Below are 17,175 nucleotides of genomic sequence, written 5' to 3'. Positions count from 1 at the left end.
ACGACAATCAAACTCAAACCAAATATGATATATGGTGGTGAAGAGGAGACTTTCTGTGTTTATTGATTACATAGATATAGATTACTTTTCCTCAACACAAATCAACCGTCACAGCATTAAATCTCAGTGCGCATACTATTTCAGAGCTGTACAGTTACCCAGAGTTTTGCTGGTTTGACTTCAGAATAAATTGTTTCATCAGTAGTTGCAGGAGCAGGTATTCCTATCATGAAAAAGATTAACTTAACTTATTAAGATAACCTGTTCCAACAATCACTGCTGCAGGTGGACGTAGACTTGACTCACCTTTGTCTCTCTTGGCTTTACCTTTCTTATGGAAGAGAACCTGTTCATACATCAGACCTTCATCTGAAACCAAAGCCACACTTGAGGTTTCAACTGTACAACACAGAAGAAGGATCTTTGTCTAGACAGGACTGTTGTAATGAATCAAACCTGGAGATGATCCAGTCTTCACAGCAGAGTAAACACAGCTCTCCTCTGGTTTCTGCTTCTTCTCTGTTAAAGGATCAGATGATATTATCTGTTATTTAGATGCTACTGGTCTATAAAAGGGTCTCAGCTGCTGTTTGTTCTACATCTTGTATGTGGTTGTTTCCACATTAAAAACTCACCCTTCTTAGTGATGTTTTTAAGCTCAATCAAAGAATATGTGACATCCCTGGATTCATCTGAAATATAGTGACATGTTTGAACTTCAGTCATTTACAGAAAATCTTCTCATTCTAGTGTTTAAAAAAGATTCATGTTAAATATGAATCACTAACTGGAAAAAGTGGTTAAAACATTTAATATTTTATGTGTTGTTAAATGTTCTCTCATCTTGAACAGAACGAGTTTGAACTAATTAATCCAAGCTTGGATTTATGAAGTGGTCAAACCTCATCAGCAGCATTAAATTCTAACAACCTCAGAGCAGATGTAGATCAGAGCTGCACAAAATTCAGGAGGAACCTAAGAGCATTGTTCCTGAAAGATCTCAGCTTAGTCATATTCTTAGGATGTTGGGTGAACAACGCAGATTGTCTCTTGAAAAACACTAATGTATAAAAGCACATAATCCTAAAGGGTCCATTTCTTTACTTTCCCCACTACTGAACATACTGTACCATGTTTAATGTCTTCAAGGCCTTTGATTGATTCATAGACACAAGCATCACCTGCAGAGTCAAATGAAGCCAAGGTTGGATTTAATATCATTATGTGAGTTGTGTAACAGTTCAGATCACAAGAAAAAATGAAATGTTATCATTAAAGATTAGTCAGAAACTAAAGTCAGGGTTAAGTCTGACCGTGGAGAGGAGAAGGATGTTCACTCTGTTGACCTTCATCCTGGTTGATCATGTGATCTGTAGCAGAGCTCTGATTTGTGCTCTGAGACCTGGTGAAACCAAAACATTTGAATCCAGTAGATTTAATCAGAATCTCTGAAAGTAATTCTAGTACGTTGAAGATGAGACAGAGGAGAGTTGTACCAACCTGATAAAGCAGGAATCTGTGAAAAGAGACATGATTTTAAAACTATATTGTTCTCTATCATCTTTATCACAGTTCATCAATAGGAGGAATTCAGAGATATACCAGCTCGGGTGTGAACTTAGATCATTGAGAACGATATTAATACAATGTAATATCAGGCAGGGAAAATTTGTTCTCACCATTTGACCCGTTTGTAAACAAAACGCTAAAGATAAATAATCAGTGAAATTCTCTAATAAAACAATGCCAACTATTCATCGAAGGAATGAAGTAGTTCAGTCCTTGGCTGCATATATAAATAATGACATTTCAGCATCCAAATGTTGATGTTAAAATTGTATAGCCTATCTATTTACCAAATGATCACCTTTGTATCACTTTATAATAATGTAAAGAAAACACGTAGAAAAAAGTGTCTTCAATTAAGAAAGACAGAATTCCCTCAGTTTGGTGCCGGCCCTCAGTGCATGACCCCTTGACCTGTCAAAAAGTGAATCCACTTTATGGCACCAGTCGGTTACAGATAACTTGTGTGATTATATCACCTGTAGGATGTGCCCTCTGTAGAAAGCCTTATCCTGACTGACACCAGAGATGCATACTGTCCCTTCTATTCATTTGAATGGTTTGTCATGTGATTGTACCACCAGTAGAAGAACATTTGTGACAACGCGCCATCACAGAAACCAATCTCCCTCATACAGATGGAGGTTTCCTCACCAGGAGAACAGTCAGATGGTGAAACAGTCAAACTGCATTATTTGTAGGATCACTGTAGGCGTGATGAATGGAAATCTGGATAATCACCATATAGTCCACCTATGATTCTGCGTGTGAAAATATCACATCAAACAGAAACTGATATTACACTTTAAATATAAATGTTGAGTTACCTAAACAACAATTTCAGACACGCTGGAAACATAAATGTTAACATCTATTTAACATGTAAGACAGTCTTTAGTTTTTAAGACATGTTTTACTGGAAGCAGACAAAACCCTGGGTTAATAGAAAGATAAAGAAAGTCATAAACATACAAACTGACCTCCAGACCAGACGAACTGAAGATCACTGTAATCAGTGTAAATCACTGGCTCTCCTCTTCCAGCTCTACACACATATCCTGCTGTGTGTGTCTGTCCATCAATGATGTAGGAATCTTGTTCAGTTCCATTGATGCTACCAGGAAGCAGCTCATAGCTGGAATATTGATACTTGTGTGATAGATCAGGAACAGCTTTATACCAGTAAAACCTCCATCCTGCAGATGGATGTTCAACCTCACAGCTCAGAGTTACTGAGGCTCCAGGACTCAGCCATGATGGAGACACAGAGAGGACAGGTTGTTTATCTGTTGATAGAGGTTTTATCAGAATGAAAACATGTTACTATGCACTGATGGTAGATTACATTCAATGTTTTTTTTAAGAAATTATTTCTGAATCTATGAATATCTGTTGTATCTACATATAAACTACATCCAGTGGATTATTGAACAATATAAAAAACATTCATGACTGATGGAAAATGATTTGCAATGAAGAGATTATTGTTGTTGTTGTTGTTGTTGTGAATAATATCATCAGTTTGAAGTTTATTCAGATTAAATATAAACAAACATGACTTACCAGATACTGACAGTGTGATGGCTTCAGTCCACTCTGTTGAAGAATATGAGTCATCTCTGAGTCTAGTCCTACACATGTAGTCTCCACTGCTGGACTCAGAAGCAGTGAAAGTCCAGTATTTATTGTCTGTCCAGTGTATAGATGACCTGGGTGTTCTCCAGTCATATATCCACTCAGTGTCTTCACCTCCCTGGACCTCACATGTCAGAGTGATCTTCTCATCTCTGAATATCTGAGGCCAGTTGTGTTGTCGTGTTACAACAGCCTTGTTGGAAACTGTTTCCACCAGTTATGAACAGTTGGGACACAAATAGAAATATGAAATCAACAGAGAAAACTCAACATTGTAGGTTTCGTCATTAAGTCGAATGATAATGATGAAATCATGAATATTTCAAACTAAATAACTGAACTCACTGATTTTCTCAACGGTGACTGGATCACTGGGATATGTGTAGTAAACTGGTTCTCCTCTTCCTCCTCTGCACCGGTAGATTCCTCCTTGTGATACACTGATAACTCTGTTTTCTTGATCTTCAGAGCTGTATGTGCTATGTGTGAACCACTCATATTTCCATCCAGCAGAGGGCTCCACAGAGCAGGTCAGTGTCACTCTGCCTCCTACTGGTATGGTTGTTGGTCCTGATGTCAGTGTGGGCTTGGGTTTATCTGATGTTATAAAGAAATATATATATATATATATACTAATATTATATATATATAACTATTATATATATATATATATATATATATATATATATATATATATATACATATATACATATATATATACATATATATATATATATATATATATATATATATATAACATAGATATAGTGTTTTTTATTTTAAATGTTTGGCTCTGAATTCTTCCTCCTTCCTAAAATTTGAAAAATAGGTAACTGCTTTCCGCACTGAGAATCCTTCTAATGCGTACTTTTCCTCCACTTCCTTTTATATTATATGAAAGATCATATATGTAGTAATTCTTGATAATATTCCCAAGGACTAGACACAGTGAGAAAAGTTGCATGAGAAATACAGAGGTCCTGGTCAATATTCAAACATCATCATAGAAAACTTAATACAATATTACATAATTAATATGCATCTTACAACATAAATAATTAATTACTGCTGTCTATAAAACATCAGATCTTACCTGATACAGTTAAAGTGACAATATTACTACACTTTGTCTGATATGACCACTTGTTGTAACCACAGCACTGATATCCACCACTGTAACCTGGAGACAGACCATTTAATGTGTAGCGTTGATATGTGTTGTAGGGAATAAATCCTCGACCATTCTTGTAGATTTTATAATCCCAGTCAGTGACTCCTCCTTCCTTCATGTCACATATGAAGGTAACAGACTCTCCAGTGAACAAAGGTGACCAGTAGGGGTCAGTAGTCAGCACAGCACCTACAACCAAACATGAACACACAGTGAGGAAAGAAAAACATTTTTAACAAATATAGGTAATTCACATTCTATGTCAGTACATACATTAAAAGGAAACATGACGCAGCAAGTTGAGATCAGTTTTCAGTGATTAAATAAAATAATGTGAAAGAAATAAAGATGGTTTAATCACCTTCAGTGTGTCCTTTACATAGGAGAGTATAGAGCACTGCAATAAAGGTTGACATTTCAGACAGTCAGACAAAAATGACAACAAACAAATATTGAATTAAAAAACTTTAGGAGTTTCATCAATATGAGTTGTGATTTGTTGAAACAAAACATTAACATGAAAAGTCAATCAGTGTATCATTACAGGCAACCAAGTCTTTCTAAGATAGATTTAAACACACCATGAGTCCATTTACTGGCAAATCCTGTCTAAAAAGATCTTCAAAAGCTACAAGCCTCCTCTGTTCAAATTGTATTGGCGCTATAGTAATTCAAACTGTAGAAATGACTGATACATCTCACTAAAAGTCTTGATACATACTGTATGACTGCAACAAAAAAAGCTATGTACTCACGGACTAAGACAAGCTCACAGAGTAAAGTGCGTCCCATCCTCACATCCAGCTGACACTTCTGAGATTCTTTGCGTTTAAGATGACAAATGAAACTGCAGAAAGCACAAACTGTGGGGAACCAGACGTTACATCTGATATAAATACAGGATGACAATATATATTTTATTTTTTTCTGCTTCCTTCCTTTTTCGCTGAACTAACGCACCCGAGCAGCATGCACTGACAACTTCCTCTTTTGCTGCTATGGAAACATTTCATTATTAAGCAAAGGTCTGTGGTCTTAAATGTTATAAATGTCCTAACTTATCATAGCAACCGGTGATAAAAAACACTGGAGACAACTTGCACACAGGAACATCAAAAAGTTCTTTACTGACAAGAGAGGTTTCCAAAATCAGAATAGACACATGAAAACAAATCCAAAGTTCTTGTATGATTGTATGATTGTGACGTCTTTCTTGAGCAACACACAGTGCACAGTCTGTTAGATGATTTCTGTCCCAAAGATTAAGTGTGTACTAGTCCATGTTATTAGTCCTGCTTTAACTTCAGATTGTATAGCTTAAAGACAATATTGATTTCCTTAAAGGAAACGAGAAGCAAATGTAAAATGTTTTGAGGAACTCGGTTTTAACTGCAAAAGCCAGATAACGCTAGTGTTATTGAATTTATTAAATACATGTATGTGAGCCAATTTCTGCGTCTTGGTCATTCCAACAAGCTTTACTTTAACTGGTGTATCGTGCAGGCCAAGTGTTAGAGACGCTATGAAATGCATTCTAACTTCCTTCCTGCCGTAGAGTTGATCATCCTGTGGACTGCTGCTGTCTTGCCAATGCTCAGTAACTCTTGATGCCATCATAAACGGTGTGGCGTAATGTAAAATTGAATCCGTTTTAATCAAATGTTATCCAATCATTGAAAACAGTCTAAGCCAGAATACGAAATTGTTTCGTGTCATGTTCACACGGTAGAGTGCGCACAAGGCCTGACTAATGTTTGGGGACTCGTCAGAGGGTAGAACACCTCATTACTCACCTACGTATAACAAGCGCCACTCACTCCACTGGCGCTCATGTCGGAAATTAAATGTTTTTGCGTGATGTCAGGCTACATCCTGCTGGGGATGGCTACTGTCAGTGCTATGGGGTGGGGGTGCCTGGTCTGGTCTAGTCTAGATGGGTGGTACATGTCTAAACAACATCCAAAGGTTTCCCAGCAGAACATTGTAATGTCACAACATGGTTGATGTTATTCACTTCTATTGTCAGTGGTCATGTTGTGGGTGATTAGTGTTTGTAGCGATACAGAATTTATACAGAAAGCCACAAGAAGAGGTCAGACTCAGAAAAGACCCCTCTATAAGGAAGCTGATGACACCAAAAACTGATTAAAGTGGTTTTAAATTGATTTATTTTTTTAAATATTTTTTTAATGCAAAACAGAAATATTTTAATGAAAATGACTCATGGAAGCATTTTGTTGAGAACAACAGGATTAAATACAGGTTGTTTAAAAAAAACATTGTGCATCTGTAATATTTGGATAGCAGAACTGAACTGATCAGGTGTATCAGTGCAGCTTAACGCTAAATAAAGCTTAACGTGGTTTAACTTGCTGCCATTCTTCCATCTTCTTGTGTCGCTTTTTATAAACGTGAACAATCAAAAACAACAATCAAAAAATATATGCGTGCTATGAAACAGACTAAGTCAAAGCTAAACCCACACACATGCTCATTTAGTTAGGAACACCATACAAAGCCTAGGTAGGACCTCTCTTTTGTCTCAGTAAAAGGTTTGTTGCACCACTTTAAGCAACATTTGGAGCTTGTTGTGGTGAAAAGCCCAGGTGAAGTCTGTCTGACATCAACAATCATGCCACTATCAAAGTCACTGAGCACATGTCTGGCCCTCATTTGTAACTGAAGCCTTTAACTGTATCAGCATGATTTTCTGGGCTGCACTGCAGACACATGATTTACCGATCGGAGAATTGCATGTGATACTTGGGTCTTTATCAAGGTTAAATATCAAGTGAGTATATACTGTATGCATAAAATGGTCTTAAAGACAATGTAATAAGAACATTAAAAAAGAAATCTAAGTACATAGAATACAGTAACTATCATACATTTTTAAAATCTAGAATATGTTGATGACGACCGCCTATATAGTATAATGTAAAATACTCTCTTACAGGAAACATTAAACAGACTGTGAAATAAATGTAAATGACAGTCTATACTGAGTCTATATGAATGCTTCTCTTTGGTTCCATTCATGACACTCTCTTCAGAGACCTGGAGGACAAAAGCAACAACAAAAACAGAGCCAAGGTTATCCAAGATACAAGAATCCTTATACGTAACATATTTAAACCAGCAGATCATTTGTAGAATATAAATACTTACAGCTCGTTCCCTACATGGTAGCATCATCAGCCAGAGCTCATCCTAGTTTGATTTCAGAATAAACAGCTTCAGGTGTTGCAGGAGTTGATTTTCCTGTGAATGGAGAGATGAAATATTTAGCAGGATTGTCTAATATCCTGATTAAATGGCAGTATAAATGTCTTCACTAATACGTTGAATGATCCTGTATGTATGCACTGCCAGTTTGTATCAGTGAGTGAGTAAAAGCTATGATCCACAATAGGTCCAATAGAGCAACAGCGGCAGTGAATGCAGAATTATAAGTACCTTTTGTTTTCTTGGGTCTCCCTTTCTTGTGGTGGTTGACCTGGGCATAAACCATGTTGAGACCTGAAACGGATTCCAGACCTTGAGATATATCTATTTGTCGAGCATAAAATATACAGCAGCTGGATGAATGGGAGGACTCCTAGAACTGTGATTCTCACAACTACTGCGACAGACATTGAAATAAAAATACACACAGATTACACTGACTCTTTGTGTATTATACTGTGCAAAAGTGTTTGCACAACCCACAAATTGGTAGCAAAGACCTAAATAATGCACCATCATCACTGACTGTGCCTCTTGGTTTATGTGAGGTAACATTTCGAAGGCGGAGGAAATCGTTCTACATAAAATCTATTTTGTTTGGCGTTATGTGATATCTTTGAGACAGAAACCAACCCTGGTGTTATCTGGTGGTAATGCAGTAGTAGGAAACTGATAAACTGACACCTGAGTACTACTATGTAGTGATATGACAGCACATTTCAGTACCGAGCATATTTGTTGGAACTGACTGTACCTTCAGCTTTTTTCTCCACATCAGTGTAAACAACAACGTTCTCTGATTTATGGCGCCGCCCTGTTGAGATAATCCATGAAATAATCAAATCAATTCATGTTTACAGACCTTTACTGCAGTGGTGAGCATATATCATATATATGATATGGATATATATGAACATCCATATCTCAAGGTATATTTGTTCACCAGATTTGTTATAATGAGCAACTGGGTGGATGTGAGGCTCATAGAATCAGGTTCTTCACAACTATAGTGACAAATATTAAAGTAAAAATCCAGAATCAAACTATTTCTTTTTCACCATCTCGACACAGGGCCAAAGATGCAGATGAAACAAACTCTAAAGCCCTATTCACACGGGGATAGTTTTACCTGGGAACATAATCCTTTGTGAATCGGCCGTGTCAATAATCTGTAAAGTAAAAAATTACACCACAAATGACCTGTCCTACTTCTCGTAACACAAAGGTCCTGTGATAATACTAAACCAGTGTGAATCAGCACCTCTGTGAATTGTGGAGGTTTTTTTACTTTTAAGACATTTGTTGGATTCTTTTCCCTCTTTTTTCAGACAGATGTTGGGGTGCAAAGTCAAAATGTCACTGACCCACTCACCTACAGACGTGGGTCTGATTTAAATACTGGCAGATGTTCTTAATTTCTTCCCCCAGAATCAATGGTGTCATCACATCATGTTTCATTTTTAAAAATATATTTTTTATTACCCATTTGACAGAGTGAAGTGGAACGTAGCAGAGACATAAATCAGTGTTTTACTAATTTTTGACTCGCATGATCCCCAGGTAGAACCGTGCAAATAGGGCTTATGAGGCCCTGCATGTGTGTAGGATTTGACCCTTGTCCAACTCTGGTGACTACTGGTGGAAATGACTCACTTATAAATTGATCAGTAGCTGCCTGCAATCTACCGAGCATAATTGTTGCAACTGACTGTACCTTGACGTCCTTTCATCACATCAGCATAAACAACAGTGTCCTGTGGTTCACGACTCGAGCCTGTTAAGATAATTCACAAAGAAATAAAATGAATTAATGTTGACAGGCCAAACCCTTTCAAAACTGTGCTTCATCTTTTTGTGGTGGTTGATGTAGAAAAAAAACAAATAGGGGTTTATATCAGAAGCTGGATGTAAAGAGAGATTTGTTCATCAGATGTGTTAATTATAGCAGTTGGTCGGTGAAATTAGTCGTCGTCACTACGTTCACCCTCCAACTTATGGTCCACCCCCTGGTTTGTGTGAGACAGTATTGAGAGGGTGGATGAAAGAATTTCAACGACTTTTTTTCATCATCTGCAATAGCACGACTTCAGTTTTATGGAATATCTCTGAGACAGAAATATACAAGGAACAAACTGAAAAGCCCTCGGTGTGTGCAAGATTTGACCATTTGCAACTCTGGTGACCTCTAGTGGTTGTGTAGCAGTTAAACGAGGGAACTGATAAACTACCCACAGTGACAGGACGACACATTTCAACGGAGTGCATACTGTCACAAATCATTAAGGACTCTTGTAGAGTCCAGAGAACATGAGTGCACTCTAACTTAAGAGTCCTGCTCTAAATACTCCCTCCAGTGTTTCCGTTATTTTGCCCACTGACTACAATAGGTCAAAATAATAGAAACATGTGTCGGTACAATGTAACACAACTCCAAGATGAAAACACAGTTGAACAAACAACTCTCATTTATCCAAAAGGATGAAACAAGGGAATCTGGACTTGTAGAGTTTTTTGAAGACATTTCTACACTCATCCAAGCATCTTCTTCAGCCTTAAGACTGGTGGGAAGGTGTGGTTTAGATAAGAACATCTGTGGGTGTTGCTCATTAGAAACTTATATGACTAGTGTCTGTTAATGAGCAGATATTTTCCTGTAGTTACTACAGTTCAGTTGCACTTGTCTCAGCTTTTCTGGATCTGGTACCATCACTGACTGAGGACCTTCACAGCTGACTTATTTTAAACAAATGCTGAGAAACCATAACATTTATGAAGCTGAAATGAATGAAGGACTGTTATATTAGAAAGCATTCGTTTTAACTTTCTGTCCCTAATGAACTGGCAAATTAGTGAATTTGCTGGAGCTGACTGTACCTGCTCCTTTTGTATACACGTCAGCATAAACAACCCTGTCCTCTGGTTCACGATGCGTCCCTGTTAGGATAATCAGAAGAAACCACAAAAGAAAAAAACAATGAATTCATATTCGTAAGTAAAAACTGTTCTGAACTATTTCCTTGTATTTTCTATGTATCTGGAGTACTCACGCTTCTTTCCAATGTTTTTGAGTTTAATGAAAGTGTAGGTAACATCTTCTCCGTCTGAAATAAACATATTTTTCTTTACAGAATTTCATATCAATTATTTGTATTTAGTCTCCTTAAACCACACAGTTTACTCTTTTATATTGGTAAAGATGATATACTTTACCATTTGCAGTATTGTGTTTGATCGTGTCATAGAGGTCAGCATCACCTATAAAACCAAGTAAGAAAGTTAACATCAGAGTAGTGTTCGTCCCACTGGCTCAAGGTTTGATTTGGTGTTGACTTAAATGTTGTTTGACCGTTATGACAAATGTTACGTGAGCTACAAATACCAGCATCAAACATATGTGACAAAAAGTTACTGGTAAATCTAAATAATAATAATTAGTTACTAACCCTGGGGGGGATATGTGTTGTTTAGGGTTTCATTCTGTCTGACTGGAGTCGACCTGAAACATAGAATTATTTAATACTGTAAATTCACAGACTAGGAAAACACTGGAGTATGTTTAAGAGGAGAAAACCAGGGTGCTCTGCTGACCTGTGAAAGCATGAATCTGTGAAAGAAACGGGACATTTTTAAATCATGAGATCAGAATGGAGTATGTAGTAAATATACTTTGGAGCATAGACAAAGGTCTCACCCTTGGGCCGTGGTCTGCATCGATACAACAAGAGCAGGAGGACGATGAGTATGACCCCACAAAGAAGTCCAGCAATCAGAGGAACAGGGAAAGAAGAACTTTGAGCTCCTGGAGCAGCTGTTAGAAACATAAACATTAAATGTTAATACTGATCATGGTATCATTCATGATGAGTTGAGGCATCAGCACAGAAAATATCGACATCAGTACTGCGTTTATTTTCAAACTGGAAACTTGAAAATAAAAAATTAAATCCATTAAATGTTTTCATCCTGCTCACATTTAACAGCCATCCAACTCTTTGGTGATCGTTTTCCTGAATGTTCACACTCGTAGAAGCCTTCATCTGACTTTGACACTGCAGAGATGTTCAGCTCCTCTCTGGTATCATTTTGGATGAGTTTGTTGTTGTGATAGAAAAACACAGTAGAAAGAACATTTTGTGTCTTCAACTTGCAGCCAAGAGAAACAGATTTTCCCTCAGTGACAGGATGGACAGGGCTCACCAGGATGATACCACCAGCTGGAAAACAACCAAACAGTGGTTGAGTCAGACTTTTAAAAAAAGTTGACATGCAATGAGGAGAATGGTTTATATATGCTTAAATATTATATCAGACATTTGAGCTTTTGAATAATTACAAACTTCAGTATAAATCTTAAACTCATCCCTTCACACCAGATAACCAACAGTGTATTACAGCGTCCTTTAGGTCATGTCGTACCTGTTGTGACACAGAAACGTCAGAACACCCAAAGCCTACACTAAAACAAACCTAAGTACCAATAATGTGTCTGGAAAGTGTGAATGTGATGATGAGGATGTTTTGTTGCAGTCACAGATGAGAAGTCAAACACAGACCGATGAGCTACAGAACAAATATGGACATTTGGTATTTAATACGCTACAGTGTTCTTATTTAAAAACTCAGTCAATGACTCCATTTGTCATTTGTCAAACAGTCAAAGCGTTTTTGGTTCCAGTTTCAGAAAGAGGTTCTATGTTGCAATTGAAAGGGAAAACTTAAATCAATTCCAAGAAGTCTCCCGTTGCCCAAGGACTTTTGTTTTTATCCCAAGCCCTGTAATGTTTCGCATATGACTTAACTATATATGGTGCAGGTTTCCACTTGACTACAGCTTCTTTAAATAATAGGCTGAAGGAAGACTTTGGTGATAGAAATATTATGCTTGTAGTGATTTATTACAGACTTAACAATAAAGAAAGAGGTTTACTGTGAGAAGGTTTGAAATTGATGGGAGTTAAGTAAAGCAACATACAACTACAACATACAACAGCTTGATACAACTACAAGTATCATTCTGATTAGTTGTAGTGAAGAGCAGATATTTCCAAGAGATAAGAATCTGTTTGCATTAAACAAACTATGAATAATTGTTGTCTGTTTTGTCACAATTGTGTAACATGTCATATAACTGGATCTTAGGATAAACACTAGTGATGTGATGTTTTAATAATTTACAAACAAGCAAAAATAAACAAATTTATTTAATTATACCATACCATGGAAAGTGATGTTGACTGCGTTGCTGATCTCTCCTGATCCAGACTCACACCAGTACACTGCATTATCAGACTGGGATCTGGATAATTTACATGTTGATCCAGTCATTGTCCTCCAACCAGAACAGGACCAGGACTGATCCTCAGGGAACCTCCTCACTCTCCACTCAGTAGAGTTTCCCTCACAGCTCAGAGAGACAGAGTCAGAGGTGAAGTGCTGCACTCTGTCAGGATTCACTGTGAGAGACGCTGGTGAGTGGAAATCTGACAAAGAGTCAAAGCAACAACAGTGATATTAATATTAAAACGGCCACAATGTAAATACTTATTTACTTTCTTTTTTTTAATTGCTGAAAATTAGTGCAAACATGTCAAGCTGCAGTGTTTTGGTCAAACTTTTTTTTTCTACCATTTCAGTTTATTTTAGTTGATATGCACCAAGCAGCAGTGTGTAAAATGAGAAACTACATGTGTACTCTGACAATCTGATCAGTTAGAGCAGTAACATGAGCAAAGATGAAGAGTAAAGACTCAAACACATGTCGTTCCTTAATGAATTAAAGTCATATTGTTCTTTCTTTTCTCCTCTTTCGTTTATTTGTTTACTTTTTCCTTCTCTCTTTTCCTCCTGTGTAAACATGTACTTTCTTCTAGACCAGGCATGTCAAACATACGGCCCGCGGGCCGGACCCGGCCCGTTGGGTCATTTAATCCGGCCCGGCATAAATTTCTGAGTATGTCAAAAAAAGAAGCGAGTCTCTAGCTAATGTCTATTAAAAGTTGTTATTTTTTTAAATAAATACAAACCAAATGCTCCCTCCGGCCGCTAGAGGGCAGTAAATGTGTAAAAGCGCTCACGTCAAGCATGCGGCATTGACACGAGTTAGTCACAGGAAATAAACATTCGCAACGTGATGTGTCCAAGTAAAAATAAACCGGCAATCTTGCTTCACCATTCACCACTACTAAACAAGTTATCGGTCAACACACCCTTCCCAAAATGGCACTGTCAAAAAAAAGAAGAGTGGACACGGAGTGCAGAGTTTTCCAGGAGAAATGGACCGAGAAGTATTTATTCACAGAACTGAATGCAAAACCAGTGTGCTTGGTATGTAATCAGCAAGTTGCAGTGTTCAAAGAGTTTAATATTCGGCGCCACTCATCATAAAGACAAGTATGTCATATTAAAGACAATTAATATTGTGCAGTATATTCTCAACTTCAGTAGGCCCAGCCTAGTAGTTTGATCTGATGTAGTCTAATCCTATTGCCCATGCACTGCTATCACTTTTTTATTTATTTATTTATTTTATTTTATTTTGTATTTCTTTTTTCATTTATTTCAAAGCAGTATGACAATTAAGGCGAAAATATTTTTTTTATAGCTCCCACTTGAGTTTGTTTAGTGTGGTGAGTTGGTTCAGGTGTAAAACTGCATTCACTCAAATGTTAAAATAAACCAGTTGTTAACACATTCACGGCCAAACATGAAAAAACATTTTTTTCCCATTGTTTTTGAATAAATGTGTTGTGCTTAGAAAAGATCCCTTGTCATCCGTGATTATAATATGTAGGTTAGGCTACAAATGTAGGCTGAATGATAAAGCATCGTACTGAAAAACAAAGCTAAATATTTGGAGTTGACATTCTTTTACTGATCCGGCCCACCTGAGAACAGAAAGTCTGGATCCGGCCCCAGAGCCAAACTGAGTTTGACATGCCTGTTCTAGACGCAACTTACACCCACTCAACACAACACAACACAACACAACACAACACAACACAAATGACGTCCTGTCTTTTATAGACGACCTGTACCAGTTTATTTTGTCTCTGTCAGAAAAAAGTTTCAAAGTCTTGAAACTCTTTTCAAGTGTTTCTCATTTTCTCTGATTTGTTGAGAGGAAAACATGATGGTTAAAGAGAATTAGTTTGAGGTAGAAAAAAGGAAATATCATACTAACATTAGAGGAACATAAATATGTACGGTCAATGAATTGTAAATATGTGTTTTAGTTTTCTAGATACTGCATGGAGGTCACAGATAAAAGGTGATTAATAAAAGTAAAGACATAACATCTAGTTACTGAGAGAACAGATGGAAACAGACTGACCTCCAGACCAGACAAACTGAGGTGGACTGTAATCAGTGTAAAACACTGGCTCTCCTCTTCCAGCTCTACACACATATCCTGCTGTGTGTGTCTGTCCATCAATGATGTAGGAATCTTGTTCAGTTCCATTGATGCTACCAGGAAGCAGCTCATAGTTGGAATATTGATACTTGTGTGATAGAACAGGAACAGCTTTATACCAGTAAAACCTCCATCCTGCAGATGGATGTTCAACCTCACAGCTCAGAGTTACTGAGGCTCCAGGACTCAGCCATGATGGAGACACAGAGAGGACAGGTTGTTTACCTGTTGATAGAGGTTTTATCAGAATGAAAACATGTTACTATGTACTGATGGTAGATTACATTCAACATGTGTGTCTGGTGAAGTTGGTATTATTTATCTTAATATGATTGTCTGTGATCTCTTAATAAAATATATATGATATAAATATGAAGTTACAGTTAAATACGTGGTGACTGTTGAACTATGATGAGACTTACTGATGAATACAGTCAATCTGAAGGAATCACTCCACTCTGTTGAAGACTGTTGTTCACTTTTCATTCTACCTTTACACTTGTAGTCTCCAGTGTGGAGCGAAGAATCAGATTCAATCCTGAACTCATTTTGATTTGGAGGTTTGTATGAACTGGTAGATCTCCATTCATACTCCCACTCAGTGTCTCCTCCATGGATCTCACATCTGAGAGTAATATTCTCTCCACTGTAGATCTGAGGCCAGGTGGGTTGGAGAGTCACAGTCACCTTGTTTGGAACTGTTCATGTTCAAGATTCATTAATAAAGACACAAAATTCAACATCAAACAGAATGACTTGATGTATCCATAGATAGACATTGGATGTCTGCATTGTTTGGTTCCTCCTTTTTTCAAACTCACCATTTCCATTGATCCTGACTGAATCACTGTACTCTGTGTAGTAAACTGGGTCTCCTCTTCCTCCTCTGCACCAGTACATTCCTTCCTGTGAGACTCTCATTTGTCCATTTGAATAGAAACCAGCATGTTGTGTGGTCAGAGGTTCAGAGGACTTCTCATCTCTGTACCAGTAGTATTTCCATCCAGATGATGGCGTCACTGAGCAGGTCAGGTTCACACTGCCTCCTACTGGAATATCTCTGGTGTGAGCACTCAGTCTGGCCTTTGGTTTAGTTGCTGTTGAGTTTAGAAAAAAGTAATGATTGTCACTGCCTCTAACTTGTGTAGATCACAATTAATTATAGAAAAGTATGTAAATCTCCAGTCAATGGTTTATGTTATTTTTTGTTCATTTATGACAGTTAATGTGTTTTCACAAATAAAATTGTGATTGTCATAATTTTTTACATTTATTTTAACAAAAGTGATGTTGTCATCCTTATACTGACTGACCATTCATTCTACAGACTGGCTGTCGTCAGGCCAAACTTTTTATCAGCTACTGACAATCAAGTTAAACTCATGGTTAAACTGAAGACATGAGACACTTCTCACACACCTCTATAAGAAAATCAAAATGCACAACAACAAACATGACTTACCAGATACTGACAGTGTGATGGCTTCACTCCACTCTGTGGAAGAATATGAGTCATCTCTGAGTCTACTCCTACACATGTAGACTCCACTGCTGGACTCAGAAGCAGTGAAAGTCCAGTATTTATTGTTTGTCCAGTGTGTAGATGACCTGGGTTTTCTCCATTCATACTTCCACTCAGTGTCTTCACCTCCCTGGACCTCACATGTCAGATTGATCTTCTCACCTCTGAATATCTGAGGCCAGTTGTGTTGTTGTGTTACAACAGCCTTGTTGGAAACTGTTTCCACCAGATATGAACAGTTGGGACACAAATAGAAACATGAAATCAACAGAGAAAACTCAACATTGTAGGTTTCATCACCAATTCCATTGAAAATCATGAAATCATGAATATTTCAAACTAAATAACTGAACTCACAGGTTATCTCAATGGTGACATCATCACTGATATCAGTGTAGTAAACTGGTTCTCCTCTTTCTCCCCTTCCTCCTCTGCACCAGTAGATTCCTCCTTGTGATACACTGATAACTCTGTTTTCTTGATCTTCAGAGCTGTATGTGCTATGTGTGAACCACTCATATTTCCATCCAGCAGAGGGCTCCACAGAGCAGGTCAGTGTCACTCTGCCTCCTACTGGTATGGTTGTTGGTCCTGATGTCAGTGTGGCCCTGGGTTTATCTGATGTTATAAAGAAATACATTAAAT

General features: G+C 37.5%; 1 protein-coding gene across 1 annotated transcript; it reads right to left on the bottom strand.

The window, feature by feature from the left end:
• Nucleotides 1–1,302: 1,302 nt before the first annotated feature.
• Nucleotides 1,303–17,170, bottom strand: LOC125012889. The gene is made up of 25 exons (XM_047593143.1): nucleotides 16,888–17,170; nucleotides 16,471–16,746; nucleotides 15,830–16,105; nucleotides 15,431–15,706; nucleotides 14,928–15,233; nucleotides 12,814–13,077; nucleotides 11,569–11,811; nucleotides 11,289–11,405; nucleotides 11,186–11,201; nucleotides 11,041–11,093; nucleotides 10,808–10,852; nucleotides 10,645–10,698; nucleotides 10,472–10,531; nucleotides 9,312–9,371; nucleotides 8,352–8,411; nucleotides 7,829–7,891; nucleotides 7,605–7,633; nucleotides 7,375–7,429; nucleotides 5,128–5,235; nucleotides 4,734–4,769; nucleotides 4,295–4,561; nucleotides 3,547–3,798; nucleotides 3,130–3,405; nucleotides 2,801–2,852; nucleotides 1,303–1,402 (listed from the first exon to the last, which is right to left on the bottom strand). Exons 1-25 carry the CDS (start codon nucleotides 17,168–17,170, stop codon nucleotides 1,303–1,305), a joined length of 3,627 nt encoding a protein of 1,208 aa, XP_047449099.1.
• Between the last annotated feature and the right edge of the window lie 5 nt (nucleotides 17,171–17,175).

Source organism: Mugil cephalus, chromosome 1 (assembly GCF_022458985.1).
Source record: "Mugil cephalus isolate CIBA_MC_2020 chromosome 1, CIBA_Mcephalus_1.1, whole genome shotgun sequence".
NCBI classification, from domain to species: domain Eukaryota; kingdom Metazoa; phylum Chordata; class Actinopteri; order Mugiliformes; family Mugilidae; genus Mugil; species Mugil cephalus.
The sequence above is the reverse complement of the archived record's forward strand: the minus strand, read 5'-3'. Positions and strand labels throughout refer to the sequence as shown.